The sequence below is a fragment of the Tachypleus tridentatus genome, chromosome 1 (genome assembly GCF_004210375.1).
Source record: "Tachypleus tridentatus isolate NWPU-2018 chromosome 1, ASM421037v1, whole genome shotgun sequence".
Taxonomy (NCBI): domain Eukaryota; kingdom Metazoa; phylum Arthropoda; class Merostomata; order Xiphosura; family Limulidae; genus Tachypleus; species Tachypleus tridentatus.
Genome location: NC_134825.1, coordinates 97,773,392 through 97,799,137, shown reverse-complemented (window position 1 = coordinate 97,799,137; position 25,746 = coordinate 97,773,392). Strand labels below are relative to the sequence as shown.

General features: G+C 32.0%; 1 protein-coding gene across 4 annotated transcripts in view; it reads right to left on the bottom strand.

Annotated features, from left to right (window-relative positions):
• Positions 1–5,177: 5,177 nt before the first annotated feature.
• LOC143256592 (sodium channel protein para-like) overlaps positions 5,178–25,746 on the bottom strand; it is a 174,903-nt gene continuing 154,334 nt past the window's right edge. For 2 of the 4 annotated variants that reach the window (XM_076513991.1, XM_076514011.1), the window contains 2 exons: positions 17,441–17,494; positions 16,369–16,866 (listed from right to left, as the gene is read on the bottom strand). In XM_076513991.1, the coding sequence (XP_076370106.1) occupies positions 16,705–16,866; positions 17,441–17,494 (216 nt within the window). In that variant the 3' untranslated portion in view covers positions 16,369–16,704. Of the gene's footprint in view, positions 8,029–12,898; positions 13,170–16,204; positions 16,309–16,368; positions 16,867–17,440; positions 17,495–25,746 lie in introns of those variants that run through there. The other 2 variants (XM_076514020.1, XM_076514001.1) reach the window with 2 other exon arrangements.

Genomic DNA, 25,746 nt, shown 5'->3' with positions numbered 1-25,746 from the left:
GTAAAGAATCTTTTACCTTATGTAAACCACTTGATATATCATGACATATCAGGATTTGATGGTGCTTGTACTGATCTGTTATTTCATCTATTCTGCAGATATCTTTTGCAACCTCAGCAGAAAAACACCCCAAAATCATCATACTGATCCCCAATGCTTTGTGGTTGGTGCTATGCATTGACATAAGTATCTTTCACCCTTCTTCTGCCAGATGTACAACCTATGATTTGGACCAAATATTTCAAACTTGGACTTATCAATCTGTAACACCCTTTTCCAATTATCAACAGTCAAGGTTTTGTACTTTTTAGCAAATATCTCGTTTTGATGCTGTAGATCTGGACACTTTTCTGTCATATGGTACATGGTCACTTATCCCATCAATGGCATTTCTCTTTCTGTACCAAAGGCTGCATAAACAAAAATACTTAACAGCAGTATCATCGAGTTTAGGTGTTCTGCCTCTTTCTTTCCTACTTTAAAATTAACCTGTCTCAGTTTCACAATTGAGGGTATACTTGTCAGTGTATGAGAAGCATTTCAAGTATGCAGCAATTTGTCTGAGAGTCCAACCAGCATCATATGAATCATTTATGCAAACTCTCTGCTCTACTGATAATTCTCTATGCTTTTTGGTCTGTGGCATGACAATGAAACAATATATACTGTTAAACACTGTTTTTATCAAGATGTTTTTGTAGAGTGAGATTAAATTGATTTCTTCTAGTATATACCAGTACCAATGCGAGCTTCTTTCCATATAATTAAGACACTGCATAGGGTACTATGACAGTTATTTCAGACATTAAATTTGGTAAGTATGTTCATTGAAATAGAACCATTATGACATGTCCATGATACAAGTATATGGGAATTCTAAAGAATGATAAGTATTCTCACCCTGACTCATTCAACTGTCAACAAGGATCAGTGAATCATCACCAGAGTGCTGAAATTTACATTCTGTAAAAGCATGGAAGAATTAGTTCCATAAAATTGAAATAATGACAAAATATTCTTTTCTCCTAACACTTTTGTCCACTATTCTATACTTTCTAATCACAATCAAAGGGTTAAATAACTAACATTTAATACTTTAAGAGAACTCTTTAATGATTTTTATGCTTAAAAACAAAATAGAATTATTCTTCTTGGTTCCTCATGTCCATGTGCTTCTTGCTGTTACAAGAAGCCTACTGGAAGGGTTGTACTGAGTTAAATAAATACTAGAAAGTCACAAATGTCTGAAGCTTTACCACATTTGTTAGCAGTTGTGTGTTTCAATATATATCAGTAATGGGTAAATTGTTGATGGTTTCTATCCAAAATTGTAATATAGCTGCATAGAGCAGCTTGTACACATAAGTATATTGGTTTAGTTTGTATGAATTATCATATAGAACATAAACAGGTGATATCCTTAAAAGTATATCCAATGATGAAACTACAAAATATATTCCTTTGTTCTACATTAACTCTTCCTCTGTTCTGTCATATTGCTCATTAGTATTTTTTTTAGATAATATTATAGTGTAATGATGTTCAGCATTATTATTAATTGCATATTAACTTTCAGTTGAAGGAACTTTTCATAATGAGTATTAGGTTATTGGTGTTTAAGTAGACTTTTATGCAAAATTAAGACTATAATGTTCAAGTTTTTCTTAATATATTTCTAAATTGCTACATATTTCATGGTAATGTACTCCTATATGTGCAATTACATGTAGTATTAGTAATTATATTATTCCAAAATACTTTTAATACTGTTGTAATTAGTCATCAGTACTGATTAAGTCAATTTGTTTTCCCATGTACTTTAGTATTGTCAGTTGTGAACCAATGCTTATACTATCATTAATAATATGTGCAATGATCAAGTAGAATTTCAACCAATGCTTACCAAAAAAATAAATGCAGAAGTAGTCATGTGTAATGTGTTTAATATTATATATTTATTTTAACACTGATGTTTGTTTTAGTTAAATATACATTTAGAAATGCATGCAACTTGTTTTGTTAAATGTGTATTGCAAAAGTCCCACCTGTTCTTTAAATCTGTATAAGGTTCTTGAGCATAAAAATCAACAATGTATATATGTACATAAATTCCAGTATTGTTGGGCCAATTGAACTTTCTAGAACCTTGTTTAAACTTTATAAATTGATGTGCCAGGAAAAAAGTTTTAATATTGCTGGTTCACTACAGTCAGTACCTGTAAATATCAGAAGCTATAACTGTGATGAACACTTATTAATCAGAAAACTACAGATATTTGGAAATGAACATTTATAAACCATTCAACTTCAGAGAATTAACTTCAGATGTCTAATGTCCTTGTAGAAATACTAACATCTTTCTCAGTAAAAGTGAGCTTGTAAACCATGTGAAGTCACCCAAAAATAGAGCTAGTTAGCTTTCTGTCAAGTGAAATGTACATGTGTATAAACATAGAATTAATTTCATCTCCATGAACCATCAACAAAAGATTCAGTTCCAGATCAGATAGAAGACTATGTTGTTTGCAAGTTTGTAGGACTCTTTAACATAAACCATTATTATAAATTGTATTGTTGTTTGTGCATTAAAATATATTTGTTTTAAAGAAAGAATTTTTACGTGTATCAATGTTGATGGCAAATATCATAAATTTGATACAAATTGACATTCAATTAACTTCTAAATTAAAATTTTTTGGTTATTTGAAATACTAATACATAATGTATTAACATAATAAATTGGGTGCTCTTCCAAGATTAATTTTAGTATATAACATGCATCAAAATGTTCATGATTGTTTAGCCAATGATAATTTAAAATAAATCCTTGCAATGTTTTTATAAGGCACACAGAGCTGATAATTTCTGAATCCAGTTTGAAGTAGCACAAGCAGATGAAAATGGTGACCCATGTCCCTACCTGGATCAGATGCCATCACAGGTTCTTTCACAGCTGACAATTGGTGTACATCATACAGTTAGGTCAACTAGAATATGTAAGATAGTATCTTGTTCAAGAACACAACAGCATAATGCAAGACAGTCTTAAACTTGCAACCATGTGAAAATGAGTTAAAAGCACAAAGCTAGTGGGCTATAGTGAGCTAAAGTATATTTAATATCCATGTGACTGAAGTCATTAAATCCCATTCAAAGAAGCATGTGGAGTTTTCAGAATGACTTTAACACTTTCTGAAGATAATACTAATCTCATAAGAAACTTGTTAATAGCTATTAACACAATCATCTAATGATGCCACTACCGGAGTGAATATAATAGTTGAGCAAGTGTAAATAACCACTAATATCACTGTGTGAGAACCAATGGAAAACTTGAGCATTCAGAGAAAGTAGCAAATGCCTCAATAGCCACTAAATAAACTTTTGAAATCTTGCAATAGACAGGTATTTACTTTGGATGTTTTAATAATTATATAATTTAGATAAAAGTTATATCTTTCCAAGAATTTTAGACTTTGAAAATTGTAGAAAATCTTAAACCCAGTACTATGTGAAGAATAAACTTTAAAATTTCTTAAATTTAAATTACTTTTAAAGCCCCAACCAATGTGTGTTGGTATTTTTGTAAAAGTAATGTGGTTTATTTCCACACTATAAATATGAATATTATATAAATCTTAAACATCTTGCTTAAGAACATGAACAAGTTTGTTGGTTATTGATGCTTGAAATTAATTTTCATTACTACATAATTCAAAAGGCTCATCATATAGTGCAAGATTAAATTAAAACAAAAACTGTGGAAATACATTTTTCTTAAATACTTTTTACAAAAGACTGAAATTTAGCAACTATAAGTGTATTGACCATGTCCTCAAATTACATATATGTACAAGGGCTTATTTAAAAAAACAAAAAATTGATCTGGTGACAAAGAAAGAGGATTTCATTGGTTCTGATACATTACTAATTAACAGTTTCTTTGAATTGCAGATATTAATTTTGTAAAACATGCTTTCAAACCTAGCAAATTATAAAAGGGCTAGGTTGTGTACTAAAACATACTATTTTACAACTTTGAGGCTTAAATGGAAAAGTTTAAACAAGGCTTGGAAATAACTTGAATAGGCAATAAATGAAACTTTATTACAACTGTACAAGAGATTTATTAACAGCTTGATAAAGGTATCTTGGTACACTAGGTTTAAAGTAGGGCTATTTTGTTCACTTCAACAAATTTCCTCCAACTATTTACCAAATAATTTCACATGACCAAAACCAAAATATCAAAGGTGAGCTAACAAACAAAATTAACATTAATACATTAAAAACAATCCAACACTGCAGAGTTTACCATTCATCCCTGAAAACAGTTTAAAAATAACCAACATTTAGAAAAAAATTGCCATTAAACATAAATTAACTGCTGACTTCAAATTCACTTAAAAATTTGACTCTAAACTAAAATAATTATTAAATAAAAGTTATACAGAACCACACATTTATACAATAAAATGCAATTACTGTTGAGAATTCTACAGCAGAGAAATCAGAAGAAAATTTGGAAACATATTTACTGACATAACTTAAAAACACCCTCTGATGTTTATCAACAATGCTACTCAAAAAACACAGTAAATCTATACAAAACTGTAAATTTAAACAAAGAGCCAAACACACAATAAATGCAAATTAAAGAAACATCTTAATTGAGCAAAACAGCTCTACTCTAAACCAACACTTCAGGGTACCAAGTTACCTTTACTAAGCTGTTAAGCAATCTCCAGACATCTGACCTCTTTGTTCCATACTGTATCTATATCCTGTGCCTATGAAAACTAGTTGTACATATTGATGACATAGTCTTGTCAGTGCATGGTACATTTATAATCAAGTGTCTTTTATTACCCATTAAAGTTGCCTCCAAAAGTGGGTTTCTTGTCATCAGTCAGATAGTGTATTATAATATTTTGCAAGTGGGTGTCTATACCCGAAAACACTTAAATATATTTAATATACCCACAGTGATGTGAAACCAGTAAATACAAATGGTGATTTAGTTTTAAATTTGATCTTTGAGATCAGTGTTTTGTTAAACAGTGTATTATTTAGCATATAAAAAGTATTATCAAACAAACATTTTCAACATGAGGAATTTTATTTTCAGTAGTTTACACATTATATCAAACCTTTTTTTTTGCCAAAATGTTTTAAAATTCTATACTGTTCTTTATGATCCTGAGTTCTTAAACTATCTGAAAGTTTAAAGAAAAGATCTGCAATATTCTGTGTTTCATTATGGAACAAAAATTATAATTCTCATGCAGTGCTTTGGATTTGTATAGTTTAATATATTAACATTTTTTTGAACAGGGAAAAAAAAAAAGGCAACAGCAGACACTGCTGAGAACTAATGTGGTAAATTTATCAAAATTTATTCAATGAGGTATGTACAGGGAACCTGATACAAAGAGTTATGTTTTACAAAGTAAGAATATCTTAGAAAGGCCGAATTGAATACAGAACAGACAAGAGAGTGAAACTAATAATAAAGGGAGTTTATGGCAACTTTCTTTTTCCAGTACCTTACTCTCCTGGTTTTTCAGCATCTTCTTGACAATTTCCAAAAGGGCTGGAATAATAAAGTAGAAATGAAAAGATTCACTTATAAATTTAGAACTTTTGTGGTCAGCCTAATTCCCTCAATAGATTAAAGAAGAATATAGGGTTACTCAGAGGATTGACGTTAACACATTTTCTCCATAATAGATGTGTAGTAGACACTTTCAGGAGCCCAAAACAGTAGCTACAAAATTTTAACTTTGGGTAGTGAAAAAAAAACACACAACACTGGAACAAATAAGGATTATCATTTATACTTGAGAAATCAATTTCTAATGCATGATCATTGCAGATGCATGTACAATTACAACTTAATGAAGGCACATGAGAAACAAAATGGCCCTTGTGAAGTAGTCTTAGATCAATGTCTCATTTGAGACACTTTTAGCATCTCTTAACTCCCATTAGGAGGGCAAAGGGGCTGTTCTTATAAATGCTTTCCCTTTATATGGGTAACTATTTATTTAAATAGATATACATATTTCAATAGGGAAACTTATTTTATATGACAGAAAACACTGTTAACTTGGGAATAACAAATTACATAAAAAGCCTAAGCCTCCTTGGGCTGGTCTGATGTTTTGTGGTAGATAAATCAAGTAGAATGCTATTCACGAATACAAGTTATTTTTCTAAAAGTTTTATATTTTATTTACTCATACCTCATTAGAACTATGACCATTTAGTGTAAATAATGACTTACTGTACAGCTGGAGTTACCTAGTATAAAAGAAATTCTTATTATTAAAAGTAGAACCAACATCTTCCACTTTCTTGACTTCCTCTGATATTTTATTAAAGAAATAATAAAGAAGCCTATAAGAATAATTAAACTTATAAAAATCTAATTCTTAAGAAAATGTAAAATACATCAACAGACTGAATGGTCTAGCTGAGCAACTTAGTTCATTATAAGAGAAGAATACAGTTAAAGGAAGTAAATACAAATGTTTTGATTGTTCTGGAATGAATTAGATAATTGAAATTTACAAGTAAAAACCATTTTGAAACAACTGTATGATTCTTGTGATTCCAACAAAGATCCTTTGATTGTGAACTCTTTCAACATTAAAGGAGGAGGAATAAACAGAAACTATATGTGAAGTTTACTCTGCAACAAAACACAATGTGTCTTCAAATTGGAACAAATAATTATTTCAGAGGATTTTACTCCAAAGGCTTGCATATGTACACAGTAGAGATGTTGAACCTTTTAATTAATAGTCATTAGAAAAATAACAAGTGGAAAAACCATTGTTATCATGTTAATCAACCACTGTATTATAATGGTCTTAGTCTCTTCTGCATAAGGAATACAAAAATATAGCTTGATACTTCTTTACCTGTTGGCTGTCTTTTTGTTTGAAACATTTTTATCTATGAAATTTAGTGCTTATCATACATTTGTGGAATTACTGGATTCACTGGGTGACTGTGAATAAACCACAATTTTATGGTCACTAGTCACTAAATTATTACCTGTAACACCCAGGACAGTTTGTGTTTTGTCTGTATATAGTAACTTTCTTTCTTTAAAGTGTCTTAATGCTTGCTGAATCACACGTGCACAATATTCCTCCCGTTGCCGCCATAGAGTACTACTGATTGGCTGGAACTTTCTGTCGTCTTTTGCTGGTACTGCTCCAGCTAATTCAGCACTTTCTTCAATTACATGCCCCTTTGTAGCAAAGAATTCTTTAGTAAGTGCATCTAAAATGTCTACACAATACATTTGCTCCCCTTCACAGATAGGGATGTCCATGCAAATAATTTTGTACTTGTTAGGCTTAGGTTGTCTAAGGGGGAACTCGAGAGCATCCATAAAATCTGATAACTTTTCATATGGAATGTACTGTGAGCCTTCTGGATCAAATTTCTGCCATATTTCATAATACATGTCGTAGTCATCATCAGTCAATCCTTCTTCAACTTCCTCCTGGGCTTGACTATAATTCTCCAGAATTACAGCTATATACATGTTTATGATAATGAGAAAGCTAATAATTAAATAGGAAATAAGGTATGGAACTGCAATACTTCTGTTCCCACAGTTTCCCTCTGAGGTGTCACTAGAAGGGTCACAATCACTCTCATCCATTATGGCTGCTAAAACACCATCCCAACCAGCTGATGTGGACATTTGGAAAAGAATAATCATTGACTTACCAAAGGTTTCAAAGTTGAAGTTCTCATCAATTCCATAACGGTGTTTCACGTTCATAAAAAAAGCCATGCCAAAAATAGCATAGATAAACATGACAAGAAACAGAAGAAGGCATATGTTAAAGAGAGCAGGTAAAGACATGGCCAGGGCAAAAAGTAAGGTTCGAATCCCTCGAGCTCCCTTCACTAATCTTAGCACTCTACCTACTTTAACAACTCGGACTACACGTAGAAGAGTAGGAGAAACAAAATAAGCAGCTATCAGGTCCTTGAGCCCAACACCTAAATGGAAGAAAAGTAAAGCATAAATAACAATCATGATTTGAAGTCTGACAACTGCAGAGGGAGAAAAAATATTTTAAATAGAAAGGAAAGGAAAAATTTCTTGCACATGACAGTTGTGATTATTACAATTATGCTGTCTTAGAAACATTTCAAGATTTCTTGCTTGTAAATGTTAAACCACTGCAAGTTATTAATACTTTTTTATCATGTAAGTGTAACTGCTTTTAAGGCAAAAAGTATTTAAAGTTTCTTTAACATAGTAAGTTAGTTTCTCTGGGTGAAATTTTGGATTTTAGTGTGATTAGTGAGATGAAAATTGTTAATTGTTTTATAAAATGTCTGTTTTGAAGAAATATCCAGCATTTGTTTAACACATAATGGGAAAACTAGGGTTAATTCTAAATGAAAAGATGATAAAGCAATAGTTGAATAGAACAAGTATCAATAGTGTTATTTATAGTTGGGTGGCACAAATCTATTTTGTAGCCATCTATTAGAAGAACGTCATTAGAAAAAGCTTTTGCCTAGTTTCTTACCTAGTTTAATACAAAATTTTAACAATTATGGGTTAGCTTTTATGTTGATTAATCATCATTCTAATAACTAGAAATACAAACAAGGGTCTCTGACTAATGGAAGAGGAGGCAACATATATAAAGTGATTTCTGCTATTATTTATCAAGTAAGCATTTTAATTTAGTTTGAGAAGAAAAAACCATTACCTCAGGGTTTTATCTATTATCTCTACTCAAAAATGTAATTTCAGAGTCTTTCAGTTGGTTTAATCCCATCCCCCCCCCAAGTAAAATGATATAGAAAAACCATACTGAGTTTTACAGCATTTAATATATTTGCAAACATGCATAGAAAAATAATGTCTCAAGAGAATGAATGAGACAGTAATGATGTTATAAATTACATAATCTTATGCCTGAATTGGCATTTGTGTGTCAAATATTATGAGCGTTCTTACTGTTAAAATTATTTGCAACAACTTGTAAAACCTTCAGTGTTCAATTATTTCAGCAATAAGTTATTGAATTGTATAAATTAAATAAATGTTCTAAAAACCAAAAGACATTCATATAAAACAATTTAAAAAAAATTGCTACATGTAACAAACAAGGAGTTACAGTACTCTTTACTGCTCCTCTTACAATATCTCAGCAATTGTAACAATTTATGTTTGTTAAACCAGTAAACATTTTGTAGTAAATATGGACTTTATTATTTTATTTTATAACTTATAAAATAAGGAGTTTCTTGGTTTACTTAGTAGCTTTTGTGTATTCTAATGGATGCATTAAAGTTGTTTTAAAGAGCTTAACAAATATTTGTGTGTAATTTATACACAATTAAGTAATGTGGGTAAAATAAATGCATATTGCTCCTACAGTAATATAGAGAACAGTTTCTCTGACATAATTGTGATAAAGGTAGCAGTAGTTGCATTCACTGCTCATACAAATATTTGAGTCAATCATATTTTATGTTCAAAAATTGAACAGAGGTTGTAAAGTTGTCAGCAAGAAACTGGACAACATAAGCCCCAAAACACACATTATGAAAGAGCAATATGTTGCCTTTAATTTAGCAAATTATTAAGAGCTTCAGATTCAGAATGCATGTACTAAAATGCACGTTTCTTTTCTCAGCATTATTCCAGTGTTATTAATTTCTTAATTAAAAGCATATTCTGTGTCAAACTCAATGACTGATGCTTGAAAATTTAGTAGTTTCATGGAGTAAATGTGATGACACAAGGAGTAAGTAAAGAAGCAAAGGGGCAGCAGGAAAGGAATTAATAAGCAAAGAAAACAAAGATATCAGTTGAATAAGTGCAACCAAGAGATGAACAAATGAACTTTTAATTCTTTCATTGTCACATTTATGGATAAAAAACTGTCCCAGTATTAATTATGCAATAAAACCAAAAATATTTTAATTTTTCATTACATATGAAAACTTTAAACTGGTAGACTTTGGGAGGTATGAAGGGATATTCTTTTTTTGGTGGTGCCATGGCAGCAAAATAGTTGAAGCAAATTGAATTCCTCCACTTTTTTTATTTTTTTTTCCCACTTTTTGAATCACAGTTAGGAACTTTTCAGTTGTATTAGAAGCACTATCCAAAATGTATTTAATTGTAATAATACTTGAATATGGAAGAATTTTGTGCTAATATAATAATAAACTGAAAAACAAAGTATAATTAAGTGGTTTAGTTTTGAGGGAACATCGATCTTTCTTCATTATGATTATAAATCACTTTTTAAACAATTATTATTGTAATACTGATGTTCAAAGACTAAAAGTATAGTTTTTTTCTGTTTTTTTTTGCTAATAATGATTCTATAGAAATGTTGGATTGTTGTCATAATGTATTTCTTTTTACTGTTGACAATATAAAGTTAAACAACTTATATAATGAATTAGTTCAGAGCTTTTCCATGATAAAATAAATCCTCAGAACGAGGAACAATATTATTTGCCTTTAAAGCATAAAAACAAAACAAAATAAGATGTGCTTTAATATCAGCTTTTCCAACTTTAGATTTATCTACTATCATTATAAACAATATCCAGAAGCTTTCGTATAAATAAAGCATGAAACACCAAGTTAATAATTTAAATTTGACAGTCTGAAAGCAATAAAGATTGAAGTGAGTTTATTGTGGTTAATATATCAAGTGGTGCAAAATGTTGAGAAAAGCTATAGAAGGAGTAAAACATTTAAGAGAAGGACAAGCTAATCTTTTATGACTAGAAAAAATGAGCTAAGGAAAGAAGTAATCTGGTTTCAACTCCATCTTCTGCATAAAAGACTGAAAGAAAGTGTGAATAGAGCAAAAACTAGATAATCACTGTAAGAGATAAATATTCATTCACTGCTAAATTTCAGTGGAATCAATGAGATAATAAGGGGATGTAAAAATCATTGGTTTGTTAATTTAAGATGTATATTATAGAATTTTAATTATTCTTTTGTTTTCTTTACATTTATGAACTACAACGTTAACAGTTCTGTGACTGTTATTCAAACATGCAATCAACCTCAATCACCTGAAAATCAATTTATTTTTCATGTTTACTAAAACTACTGTTACTACTGCACCTTGTAGTAACTTAGTTTCTACATTTTTAAAAATTAAAGTGTCTAAGTGTTTTATTAAGGTTTTCAACTCTACTCTCCATATGCCCTTAGGTAATCATGCATTCAACATGATAACTTTGTTCACTTGGAAAGTAGACAATGTTAATTCTGTATTTATAGTTCACATTCAATATATATACTGTGGTATCTCGGTTCTTGAATGACTCCCTTCTTGAACAATTCGGTTTTCGAACATATTGGCCCGGACCCCCAAAATAACCCAACTGATGATCCGAACGACCCTTTGACCATTTTCGGCCCATGCCAAGCTTGCCCAAAACATTTTACTCATGCCTGTTGCTCAGTCCACAACCCCGCTAAAATCTGCTGTGAACGTTCTCGTTTTCTTTTTGTTTTTTTTATGTCGTTTTTCTAAATATTCTGATTAAATAAGCCACCATGGGGTCAAAGAAGGATAATGAAAGCAGCAAACCAAAAAGAAAAGTTGTTAGGGCCACAATAGAGGTGAAAAAAGATCTCATAGTGAAGTATGAGAGTGGTGTTCGCGTGTCTGACCTTGCTACACAGTTTGGTATGGCGAAGTCAACAGTCTGCACCATACTGAAAAATAAAGAGGTCATTAAAGGAGCTGATGTTGCAAAAGCAGTGACAGTGCTTACGAAACAAAGATCACAAACAATGGAAGAGGTAGAAAAACTGTTGTTGATTTGGGTAAACGAAAAACAGTTAGCTGGTGATAGCATTTCTGAGACCATCGTTTGTGAAAAAGCAAAGCAGTTGCATGCTGACCTCCTGAAAAACACTCCTGGAATGAGTGCTGATACAAGTGATGTCTTTAAGGCTATTAGGGGGTGGTTTGAAAAATTTAGGAAGAAAAGTGGCATACATAGTGTGGTGAGACATGGGTAGGGTTGCCAGGCAGAAACAAACCTCATTAGACAAGTTTTTAGTGAGAAATAGGTCAAGTGAGTCTCAAGCAGGTTGTAGTGGTGCAAAGAGAAAAGAGAAAGAACCTCAGAAGGAGAGTTATCTGACGTTTTTATGGAAGGTGACTCCCCTTCCAAACAACAATAACCCTCCTACTTTCCAAGTTCCTCACCACCTTTCACTTATGCCATCAGCTCTCCTCAGTACAGATAAAGTGCAGTCAATTTTTCATTTATTGTTTTCTTCTTGTGTTTATAGTTTTTGTGGTTGACTTTATGCATGTACGTATTATTATACAGGCATAAATAAGCAACATTTTTACTTAAAATGCTTCATAATGCATAATTTTTAAAAGTCTGTAATGGATTAATCTAATTTACAGTATTTCTTATGGGAAAAATTGATTCGGTTTTCGAACAGCCTTCTGGAACTGATTAAGTTCAAGAACTGAGGTACCACTGTATTTATATTCACAGGTATTATTCCTGTATATAAGACTATGAATGATCATGGAAATCGGTTGTGAAATATCTTAATATATTCAGAGTCTGTTTAGAAGTATTAAAATATTAAAAGCACTGGTATTCCTTGAGGTTATTTATTTCAAATTATGTGTGTACTTTTTCTGTGAAAATGAAACAAAATTCAAAATTTGAGAAATTAAAATTATTTCATAACTGTTTGAAAAAGGACAAAAGTTGATGTACTTGTATGTATTTTTGATTGTTTGCTATATAAAATATTAAAATTTCATTAACATCATATTTTTGTCTTGTCTTTGAAAAGTCTGTTAATTTAGATCTAATTATTTTAAGTTATACTCACCTAATATCGATAGTGTTACAACAACAAAATCAAATATGTTCCATGGTTCCTTAAAATAATGCCATCGAAGAGCAAAAATCTTTAGAACACATTCAGCAGTGAAAACAGCAATAAAGAAGATGTTCAATCTTTCTACAATAAGCTCAAACATTTCTGTTTGTCTGTAGTGGTCTAAGCCCATGACAATCATGTTCAACATGATGAACACCATGATAGCCATATCAAATTTGGTGTTGGTGATCAGGTCAAAAACTACAGCTTGAGGCTTAAACTGTAACAAGAAAAATACAATAACATTACTGGTGTGGTTCAATATTGGTGTCTGAGTATTAAATTTTAATGAGATAAATGGAAAGTAACTTTAATGACCAAGGCAGACATAATAGCCCTTAGTGGTGAAATATGGGGAGACTTGGACAGCAATCAAGCATGAATTATTGTGGATACATTTTTAAAATTTTGTATATTTGCCTTTTTACTTTAAAGAAAAATAGCTTTTCAAATAATATTGTGACAAAATTCCAACAAACATTGAATCTTGATGCATAAGTATATATCACATTTAGGCATGGAAAATACTCCACCTCATACACAAGCAACAGAGTTCACTGTAAATTAAAAATTTCTAAGCTGATCAAAAATGCATAAACTGATGGTACTAGTTTTCCTTGTTTTTCTTTTCCTGTGTCAAAATTACACACTGATGATAACTAATGTGTTAAATCTTTTTTTAAACATAAAATTCAACCCAGAACTAAATTTTAAAGACACTTTCTTTCACCAATTTAGCAGCACATGTGAGGTATGGAGCTAAAAAATTATTTACTATTTTCAAAAATTAATAATGTTAATAAGAAAGAAGATGAGACATCACAAAACCACTAAATGCCATTTTGGAACATAGAATGATTTTACACTATTATTTTTAAATATTTTTATATGTCTTACTAACATGAGGCATCACAGTTGCCATAAAATAACATACTTGTAAACCCAATTTTATAACCAAATACCCCATCAGATTCATGATTTAATAGGATGTATTTTGAGTTGTTTAATTAAAACTGTCACACTAGACTGATATGAGGGTTGCAGTTTCCAGTATTATTTACTCTTACCAACTCAACTGAGATCAATAACAAATGTCTAAGAAAAGAAATAAAGGGAAGGTGGAAATATGCAGCCAGGGACATGGTAAGATAATGGGTCTCGTAGAGAAAAAAACACAAAAAAGGTGATAAAATTCAGGAAAAAAGGAAAAAAAATCAAGCATATTCAATTCAAACAGGAAATGTATTGGGAAAATTGTGAAGTGAGAGTGAAAAGTTCATGGAAGAAACAAACATACTCAGGAACCATGTAAGGGAGTAGTACAAAGTGTCATATAACATCAAGGAGCTCTGACCACCAGGCAAAGGAGGTGGATGGGACTGGAATAGTCAAAGTTTGAAGAAAGAAAGAGGGAAAAAAAGGATGAAAGGAAAAGTAGTCTCATGAACTGCTGAAATCTTGGGCATAAAGAAAAGAACAGACTTCAAGGAAAGGTGACTTAATGAACACAAATACAAAAATTACAATGTAGGACTAGAAAAAAACATGGAAGACCATAAAGAGGTGCTAATCTGGAAGAAATGAAACAACACGTATAAGACTGGCAATAGGAAAACACAAGCAAAGTAGCAGGTAATGTCACCCTGCAGTATGAACAGAGGAAACTAAAAGGCCCCTCTCAAAAAGCCAAGTCAAAAAAAGTTCAGTATGTGAAGAACCATAGGACGGGAAGAATTATAACACATTAGGACCTACAAAAAGTGATAAGTGTATCATGTACATAGTTAAACCATCATGGAGGAAAAAAGAATAAGACAGAACTTTCAGGCAAGGAACCAAACAAAGCCATACACAAATACAGTGTGCAGGTACAGATTGATGGCATATGTTGGAGTGTGGCTGATGAAGGAGTATCAGAGATAAAGGATGAGAAAGAGAGATGACACCACAAAAACATGCAGCAGTGAAAATTATGTATACGTTGGCCAATATTTAACCAAAAACAGAATCCATGTTAGGAGATAAATAGAAAGATATGCACATAGGCACAAACCTGACCAATCCTGACTGAGTGCACCAACTACTTACACCAAAGGATGAAGAAAAGGAAAACAAAATCAGGGAAATGAAGTAATGAGAAAAGTGGTAAAAGCTTTCAAATGTGGGACATCCCCACAGAGCACATAAAACCTAAAAAATGGGTAGATCTGAACACTATGCTGCAGGAAGACTTGTTGAAACTGAATAACTGATGTGCAATCTGGTTCAGGGTAAGTGGGCAATGACATACCAATAATGTGATAGGATGGTAGTAAGCCCAACACAGGAGATTCAATGTGAGAAGATAGAGGTCCCTTGCCCAGTGATGTACAAGACTACTGTGGTAACATCAGAGTGAACCATCAACAAATGGCCCCAGGAGCCTGTAGGAAGTGAAAGAAATCTAAGTCAACACCATGAATTTCCAAGGTTAATATGTATAGAGAACTTGTAAAGATACATAGCTCAAAAACCTCCTGAATATCAAAATACACCTAACACTACCACCAGGAAAAGAAGAATCTGTAAAAGGTGACATTCTGGATGAGTAGGAAAAAAAGGAACACCTTCAGAGGTATTGTTCCAGTTGTGAAATTGGTATGGAGGAAGGGTAAGAGGGGCATCTAAGGGATTCTGCACAAGGCCCCATTGGTCTATGAAAACACACTGACAATGATGCATGAGTGCACAGCCAAGAGGATTGAGAGCTTTGATAGAAGTCTATCTCCTGAAAAGAGAGATAAAAAGGATGTAATACTGCATATGATACGCTTCACAGGTCACAACTAAAGTGCAGAAGGTAAGGTCCAACAAAGGAGGGAATTGAGATGAACCAAAAATTATATAGATGTGAGAAATCTTGCTCCACAATAAAATGTAAAAACTTGTGGATAAGTGGATGAAAACTACATCTATTCAATAATACTGCTAACTGAGAAGTGGTTAACAGTTGCAAGGGTAGTGTCATACTCCTATTGGTGGAGGGTTGCTGTATAATTATTTGTATATTGGTATGCAAAAATAAGTGGGAGTATCAAGGCTAGTGGCTAGAAAAATTATACTGACAAGAGGGTAGCATAAGTCAAGAAAGCTATTTTGAGAGCAGAGGCACTATATACATACCCAATTTCTAAGAAAATGTAGCAAAACATTTCAGGAAAAATTCATTTCTGTTGCAAAAACAAATGAAAAGAGAGCAAAACTTCAATAACTTACATGAGGGCGGGGTATGGCCTTCATTGGTTTCTTTGAACCCATTTTTTTCATGGCATTATAATATTTTTTCTGATCATCTGTCATAAACATTTCCAGAGATCCTCCTGCGTGGAATATTAAAAACATCAGGGTAAGATACCAACAAATATAAACAATTTAGACACTATTTTTCAAATATCATCTTGTAAATGAACTTTCCACAAACAAATTAATAAGTTAATTAATGCTCTTTGAGTTACATGTACATGTCTCTTTCATATAAAATGAAATTCCTTTATTTAACATAATTAATAAAACAATGTTTCAGCAAGAGTGTTTCATAATGCTATTTATGATATGTAATAACATCTAAAACATTGTTTAGACTTTAGAATTTTCAGATTGTGTCCAAGATAATACAGTCGCCAAATTATTTCCTGAACGTAGGACAGTATTTCACAGAATTTGACTTTTCATTTAGTACTAATATGTCAAACCTTAAAAACATAAGAAAAGTTCCCTTAGTAAGGTAAGAAACTTATCTTTTTCTTTTGTTCATTGAAGTTGTCAATAATGACTCCAATAAAGAGATTTAGGGTAAAAAAAGAACCAAAAATAATGAAGAACACGAAGTAAAGGTACATGTAGATGTTGACTTCATCTTCAGGTTGTTCTCCTTTAATCTAATATGAAAATTGCAATCTATATTAGCCATAAGATCTTACAAATATTTTTTTTACATATGTTAAAAATTTCATTATTTTATCAATTTAAAATTAAATGTGTGCCTTACAAGTATTCACTTTGTTAGACTGAGCATTACATTTAATGAAATACATTATCATAATTATCTAAAACAAGTATGCATTCTTAGTCAATAACCTTATTACCTGAAGAACCCTTTGTTTATAAAATACAATAAAGCTCTACAAGTTATATTTTCTAAATTTACTGCAGTGATGCATATTATAAGGGTTTATATGAGCAATGTTTAGCACTCACAGTTGCATTTCCAAAGGTAAATTTAAAATATACTAGCCTAAACAATGATCTCTGTAATGTATTTACAACCTTTATGTATCAATCACATACATTGGGTTGTATTAACAGTGTATTTGAATTATTAAAATTTAAGCACACAGTTTAAAATCATCATAATTTTATTGCAAGTTTTTTATTTCCAGCAATTTTTCTCTAATTCAAAATACTTATTAACTTACTTTTTCAACCAGAAAATTTATTTTTAAAAATACTTACACTTTTAGAGTCAATTGCACTGTTCATTATGCCTGTCCATCCTTTGAAAGTGGCCTGAGAACAGATTTGTAAATATTTTGAAATCATACTTTGCATGAAACCTTGCTTTTTTAAAGAAAAAAAATATTCTAATAACCAACCAACATTTTCCAAGAACACTGAAATAAACAACAGCATGCTTAAATATTCCATTCAAACAATCGAAACATTTTGTATGTTACGTACGATTGAGCTAACAATTGTAGCTCTCTGTGTTATTTTTTGCACCAGAGTTGTTTTAATTACATTTAACTGCAGTAAATATTCAGACAATGAAAGCATTCTTTTATTACTGAAAATTATATTAGATTACTGAGTCTTTTTATAAGGATACACAACAATATACTTCATTAACATATAAAAAGGCTATTAATATTGAAACAATTCAGACTCAGTGAAGGGTGTGAGCAAACAAAATTTAAGTGACTAATTTAACCTTTTATATGTTTTTGAAGTAAAATAATCTTGTAAAAATTAATGTTCAAATCATTGTACATACTGATTGCTCAGATTAATTTCAAGCATTTTTCAGAGTGTTTTTTAAGTACTCTCAGAATGTTTTTCAACCACTATTTTGTAGCTAAAATCTACATCAGAATCATTCAAATTTTTACAAAATTCCTATTTATTTATTCAACACAAAAAAGTAGAGTAAAAGGAAAACAAAAGAAAAATTTTATTCACTCTGCTCAACTCTGCAACTTTCATTAAAGTTAGATATCGATTGCAGAGTTATAGGTTTTTTTTATCATTTTGCTACTGTAATATTTTCAAGTACTTTTACAAAAAAAAAGCCTCTTTTCAAGCCCTTAAAAATTCCATTCTCAGTTTCAAGGTCTTTCAAGGATGCATATGCATTATGCCTAAATAAATAAAATAACTCTAGGGTAGTCTCTCAAAAAAGAGTACCCTCCTGTGGCTTAGCAGAAACCTTATGGCACTGAATTTCAGTTTCATCTCTGTGGAGGAGACAGCATGGATAACTCACTGAGTGAGTAACTTTACTAAAAACAAACAAAAAATAGAGAATACTGAAACTAGTAGGCATTATTTTCATTCACATTTTGAATCATATTTATATTTAATTCCCCCATTTTTCTCAGTTGAACAATTAGGAAAATGTATATTGTGAATAAGTATATGAAACATTATGTGGATCTGTTTGTTTTGTGCTATAAATTAATATAGATATGATAAGAAAAAGTAAAAAAAAAAGAGCACTTATAATGCTAAATGTTAAATTAACATTTACTTACCTAAAAATGTATTTCTGATAGATACTCAGCACAAGGTGAAACTCCCATTTAAAATTTACATGAAAACATTTGAACTTGCGCTAACCACATATTGATGTATTGTGCACTGAGAAATATGGGAGAAAAATGAGAATGTACATTGAGGTAAGTATCTGTCCAAAATACATTTTCAGATAAAAAAAATGTTCCACTATGACGACTCACCTTCATGCACAAATTAGCTAGAATTTCATGTTGAGATGGTGGAAGGACTGGTGTAGAAATTACATAAACGTGCATTAGTATACACTTTCATGTTCCAATTGGTGAGGATTCACTGTGGTCCACCACCCCCAGCAGCAGGAAGCTGGTAAGTGGCAAGGGTCTCCCCATGCTCCTTTTGTTATTAAGGGGAGGGGGGAGAGAATTGACATAGGGGTGACCTGGAGAATGCACTTGGATCCTAATTAGTCCTTCAGTCTTGAAAAATCTTTTACTGGAGACAGTGCAATGAGTAATTGCAAAACCATATTTTTAAAAAATAACAGCAATCACTAGCCATAGATGCAAGCAGAAGCATAACTGTTTACATGATTGTCAGTTGAATGAGCACAGTCTGAATTGGACTAGAAATGTAATGTAGAAATACTATGAGTAGGGCTGCAGTGATCTTGTGAAACATCATACTCATAGTGGGCACTGATTGGGCCAGAACAAAGAAATGGTCTTAGTGCTTTATGTTGCACTGGCCAAATGTGAAATTTTGGGTAAGTATGTGAGGCAACACTGGCCACCTACTTGAAACCAAAAATGAAATAACTGTGAAGAAGGAATAAGTAAATAAATACTCACATCTATTATAGATCTAAAGTTAATTGAAGAATGGTCATTGGTGGACTTTTTACACTATTGTAGGCACAACAGCCTGAGGGTGGAGATAGTTAAATTGTAAGCTGGTGGGTACAATCTGTAATGGGATAAGGAGAGAGGCTTCAGGAGAGGAGGTGTTCAGTCATGAAAGAACAGTGAGAAGAACCACAATGAGGAAGAGTGTGACAAAACATTAAGCAGTATGGATGGGAAAAGAGCATTTGTCCAGGACAGAAATAACATAAAGAGAAACAATTAAAGGAGGGGGATATGGGAGAAAAGGAATGACCAATTTTTTGGCTATGGAGTATGAGGAAAGAAAAGATTGATCAGAACAAAAGAGAAGGGAATAGTAGTAAAGAGAAAGTGGTAGGAAAGAAGGAAGAAGTAGAAATAGGGTTCATGAGTCCAAGGACAGCAGAAACATCTGCTATAGGTTTGACAGGGATCCAGCTAAGAGTATGGAGAACCACAATGATAATCCAATGAGGCAAGAAGTAAAAGGGGGGGCAGTGGATAAGGAAATAATGAAAATGGGTAGAAAAGAAGCAGAGAAGAATAGAAACCATAATATCAAGGAAATTGAAAGGTAGAGTAAGTAGCCCTTTAAGAAGTATCCCAAAACTGAGCAGAGAGAGAAGAGGATATGCATAATAATAAAGATGGGACAGACCAAGGTGAAGGTAGAGACACATTGAGGATTGAGGCACAAGCATGCAGGAAAGAAGAATTTAGCAAAGAGGGGTGTGGTAAGGCAGCAAGATGGGAAGAAACAATGAGAAAGCAAAACAAAGGAAGACCAGTGGTTGAAGAACCAATCTATAGGCAGGATGCAGTCATGTTAAGAAGACAGTTTGCAATGATATGCAGTGCCCCCAGAATATAACAGGTTATGAACTCAATCGAATGGTATAGGCTCAGATCCAAGTCTGAACACTATTTTATATATGTAAAGGAGTAAGGAAAATAGATTAAACATTATCTACTAGGAGTGCATGTGATGGAGTAAGTAGTCACATGATGTAACATGTACTATAATGTGTACATGCAAAGAAGTAATGAACTGCGACAAAATAGTGATAACTGTGTGTGATTTGTCAAGTAGTAATGGATAAGAACTAAACATTATCATCTATGGATATGCATTATGCAGTAAAAATGTCAACATATTAATCATTAAATGAAGATGTTAAACAAAGTTGATACATCATCAAAGTGTTATAAGTTAAGAAAGAATAAACAATACTGAAATATCTCTTCTGTGTGTGTGTTAAGGGGTAATGAAAGAGAACTAAACACGAATGTATAAGTATGCAGGATAAACAGGAACTAGATCAAAGTATCATCTACTTTGCACATATCAAGAAGTATTAAACGGCAACTAAACAGTACCTACTAAGTGTACATATCAAGGAGTATTGAACGGCAACTAAACAGTACCTACTAAGTGTACATGTCAAGGAGTATTGAACTATGAGGAATTAATACCTTTCAACTGATACAAGGAGGAAGGAACTATGACTAATAACATACTAGTGTGTTATATGTGAAGAAGTAATGAACTAAAAGTAAACATTAACACCAAAGTATATGTGTTAGTAATAAACAACTATTGTGTATGTGAAAACGACTGAACCATGACCAAACATTATATTCTAAGTAGAACATGGTAAAGAGGAATTAATAATGTCTTAGCATTATTTTCTATGTGAACATATAATGAAGTAATAAATTATTTCAAAACACTAACCTCAGTAAGTGCCATGTCAAAGAGTAAGGAAGTAAATTTAAACATTACCATATATGTGGACATGTTAAAAAGTGAGAAATAAAACAAATATTAACAAGGATTTGTACATGGCAAAGAATAATTAAATTGAGCAAGATTAAGCATTATCTTTCAAATGTTCAAATAGAGAACACACACACACACACACACACACACATATATATATATATATATATGAACAAAAACTAAACCTCATCTTCATTTTAAAGAATAAGAATCTAGAATCAAACATTGACAGTTATGTATTGTGGTAAGGTATAATAAATTAAAACTAAGTATCACTTACTAAGAGTACATGTGAGAAAGTAGTGAAGGAGATGTGACATCACCTTTTAGTTGGATGCATTAAGGATTAATAGAAAGGTTAAAATATCAACAGTTATGTCACAAGTGAAAGAATAACCATCTAACTAACTAAACATGAATATCTATGTGTATGTGTGAAAGAGAGATGGGCTATGACTAAACAGAAAATACCAAGCAGTATATATTAAGGAGTAAGTAACTCTGATTAAATATTATATTTTAAGTAGTACAAGTAGTAAAGAACTAGTTTTAATGCCTAAACATTAAGTCCTAGGAGTGACATGTTAACAAAGAATAAACTATATCTAAACAATAATTTCTACCTGCTATCTGATAAGGTAGGACAAGGTATAAAACAGCAGGAGCAAACTGAAATCTGGATTAAATGCTAGATGGGGCAGTAACTGGAGAGAAGAAAGGAAATAATGGGTAGAAAAAATACATAATGAGGGAATGTTCAGAGATATTCAGTAAGCAAAAATGTGTGGGTGGAAGAGTCACTCCATATTTCTCTCCTCAGCTTCAGCTTCAAGACATCTTTAGGGAAATATGTGGCAGAGCCACAAGAAGAAGGTTCAGGCAGCAACATGGACCCCACCACATGTCAGATGATGTTACACTACTATTGTACTTACTATATTTCTTAAACTAATACATGAATGCTGTCATGATTTCAACCAACAAAAACTTCCTAAATTGTATTCCTGTCAGTAGAAAAAAATAATAATATTAAGAATATAAAGTAAAATTGAAGTTTTGACATCAACAAGTCTCACCAAAATTAAACAAATCAAATTTCAACAGTGCAGTGGAAAAGAATGAGGATTGTTATGAATGAGTATGGATGGGAGTATATGTGCAAGGTGTGTAACACTCCTATTGCTGAAGAGTTTTGTTGCACGATCATGTAGTAGTGCAAATTTACGAGAATTTTAGGTGGGTATTTCACAAAGCTGGTGGTACACAAATCTCTAAGGCAAATAGTGACTTCAAGAGGAAAATAGGTAATCTGTGCACGAAGAAAGATGTCATCATACTGGAATTTAGAAACCCTGAAGAATCTATGTCACCATAAAATAAATGTGTATAAACATAAAACTAATCTAACTTCATCAATTAAAAAATTAAAAATTAAGGAATGGATGAAGAAAGAATAATATAAGAAATTAAAGAACAAGCTTTTGGCCTTAAAGGAAACATGAGACAAGTGGAGAGATTCAGTATTAAACAGTTAAGATATACATACTTGTACATTTAATTTACATATTTCAAAGTTATTACTATATGAAATACTGGCACAGACAGCATATTGATAACTGCTTATTGATGGGATTTTACAGATACATTAGCTAATAATCACTGTCTAATAACTTGTAATGTTATTCATTTTCATGACTAAGCAACTGTTAACAGTGGAATTTGGTTTTCATATTACTCACTCTTGAGAGCATTTTCTATAAGAAAAAAAGTTTACATAAACTTGTGAACTTGTACATAATTAAGGATGGTAAGATTGAAATAACTAATAAAGAATTTTCAGTCATTTAAATTTTAAAATTATGTAAAGAATCATTGAAGTAGAAGTATTATTGTTACAGCTTTCTTCTTGTTCTTAGAGGTCAGATAAAACTGAAATATACAATACAGATATTTCAATTAAAATTAATTCCATTTTTACACCTTTATTTCTAATAATTACGTCTCTGTAGACAGACAGTGTTTTTCTATTGTTTTTTTTTATTCTTTCATTCTCCCAGACACTTTTCATTGACTGCCATTTCTGCATTTCACAGCAGATTGACTTGAAACTCAAAAGGGTTATACCTTTTCCAATGTACATAGATTTTTTATTCATGCATCTATGGGGTGAAAGGTCAAGTAATCCAAAAATCTATACTTATGGCTCCCATGCAGTTGTACTTAAAGAAATGAAGAGGAAAAGTGGTACAAGTATAAATTTTCCTGCACCCAACACTGACATACAAGGTATTTGTGGTTAGTTATTTGGCTGTATTTTCACCAACTTACAGGGGACTTGGTACAAAGGTATTTTTTAACATGTGCCATATACATATGCATAAAGACGTGAAACATGCACATGTTCAGTCATTTTTAAGGAAAGTCAAAAGGTTAAAATTTTAGAAGTTTTCATAAGTTACTGAGCCTGTTTCAACCAGTTTACATGGAATTTCGTAAAAAGATACTTTCCTACAAGTAACACACAATGACAAAGAAAAATGTTGAATTTGCCCATTTTTAGTAATTATAGGAGGGTCAAGGTGCAACAAAGAAACATAATTTTAAGTGTTTTTTTTTATAATTACTCTACTTTATTTCAGCCAATGTATATAATACTCTTTTACAAGTTCCAAGCAAGAATACAGACATTTTTTGATTTTTCAATGTCTTTAAATTGTTTTTCTGGTGCCAGAATTGATCATCAATGTTGGTCTCTAATTGATCAATCTTTTAATGGTTGATTGTTTGATTGATTTAGTGTTTTATGGCACAAAGCAGCTAGGCTATCTGCGCCAAACGTCCGGTAAAAAGGTAAAAATAAATTAAATGTAGTAAAATAAAGAAAAGGAAATGAAGGTAAAACAAAACATCATTGAAAAACAGAAAAAGCATAAAACCAATGTTGACACCTAGTTTACAATGGTAAGGGAGAAAGCAGGGTAAAAGAAGTTGTAAAGTACTTACTCTAGCAAAATGGTAATGATCATAACCTGACAGGAAGACTAACAGGTAAGTTCAAGAACCACCGTCAGTCACCTGAAGTTGGCCTTTCCAGTATTTATGACACACTGTTATGTGTCATAGCAGCCATTATCAAAATGTAAAATAATAGAAGTTTTAAAAGACATAGCAAAATCGTAATAATGAGTAGCCAAATGTCCAGTAAAAAGGTAAAAGTAAAGTAAATGTAGTAAAATTTGTAAAAGTAAATGAAGGTAAAAACAAAACAGCAATTAAATACAGAAAATTGCATAAAACCGATGTTGACATCCAATCTATAAAGTTGTAAAGAACTTCTGTAGCAGAATGGTAATGATCATAACCTGCCAGGAAGACTAACAGGTCAGTACAAGAACCACCATCAGTCACTTGAAGTTGGTCTTTCCAGTCCTGGTTCTGGGTTATGTGTCATTATGGCCAGTACCAAAGGGTAAAGTAATAAAAGTTTGAAAGACATGCAGCAAAATTGGAATAACAACTCGCCAGGACGACTAACAGGTAGTTCAAACAGCAGCGTTAGTCACCTGAAGTTGGCCTCTCCAGTCCTGGTGCCGAGTTATTTAATGTTCTGTCCATTTTTCAATGTCAAATTGAACTAGAGAGAATGAAACTGTGAAAAGGAAACCACAATTAAAAAGGTGTAATGAATAAATATCCAACACTTAAATGAGATTAGAAAGATTAATGGCCATTAAAAAACTAAAAACTTATCAAGGTGGACAGTGTCACCATCACCAATAACACTGTCCAATGTTACAATGTTTAAAATATTGCCAACATTGAGATTCGTAACGATGGCAAGAAAGTAAAATGTGGCTGATAGTGATTTGAGTGTTACACAAACTACAAACTGGTGCATCAGTTCCAGATAAAAGAAAACAATGAGTTAAAAAACTGTGACCAATGCATAGTCTAGTTAGAACAACTTCCTCCTTCCGAACCTTACGGATTCTAGATGGCCAAAGCCCAATATAGGGTTTTATTTGAAAAAGCTTGTTGTTGCGTTGCTCACTCTAAGTGGACTGCCAGCTGGCACGGAGCCGAGCCCTGAATACAGGACCATAGTCCATGTACGGAATAGGCATAGTGGTGATAGTGCCAAAGCAGATAGATTTAGCTGCCATGTCTGCAATTGCATTCCCGCAAATACCAACGTGGCCTGGTATCAAGAGAAATTGGATAGAAGTAGCAGTTAATAAGAAATGGGCCAGTCAGTTTTAAATATCAGCGAGAACAGGGTGTGAGCCAACGTGTAGCGATTCCATGGCCAGTATAGAACTAAGCGAGTCGGTATAAATAGTGCAGTTGGAGTACTGCTCAGCTTCAAT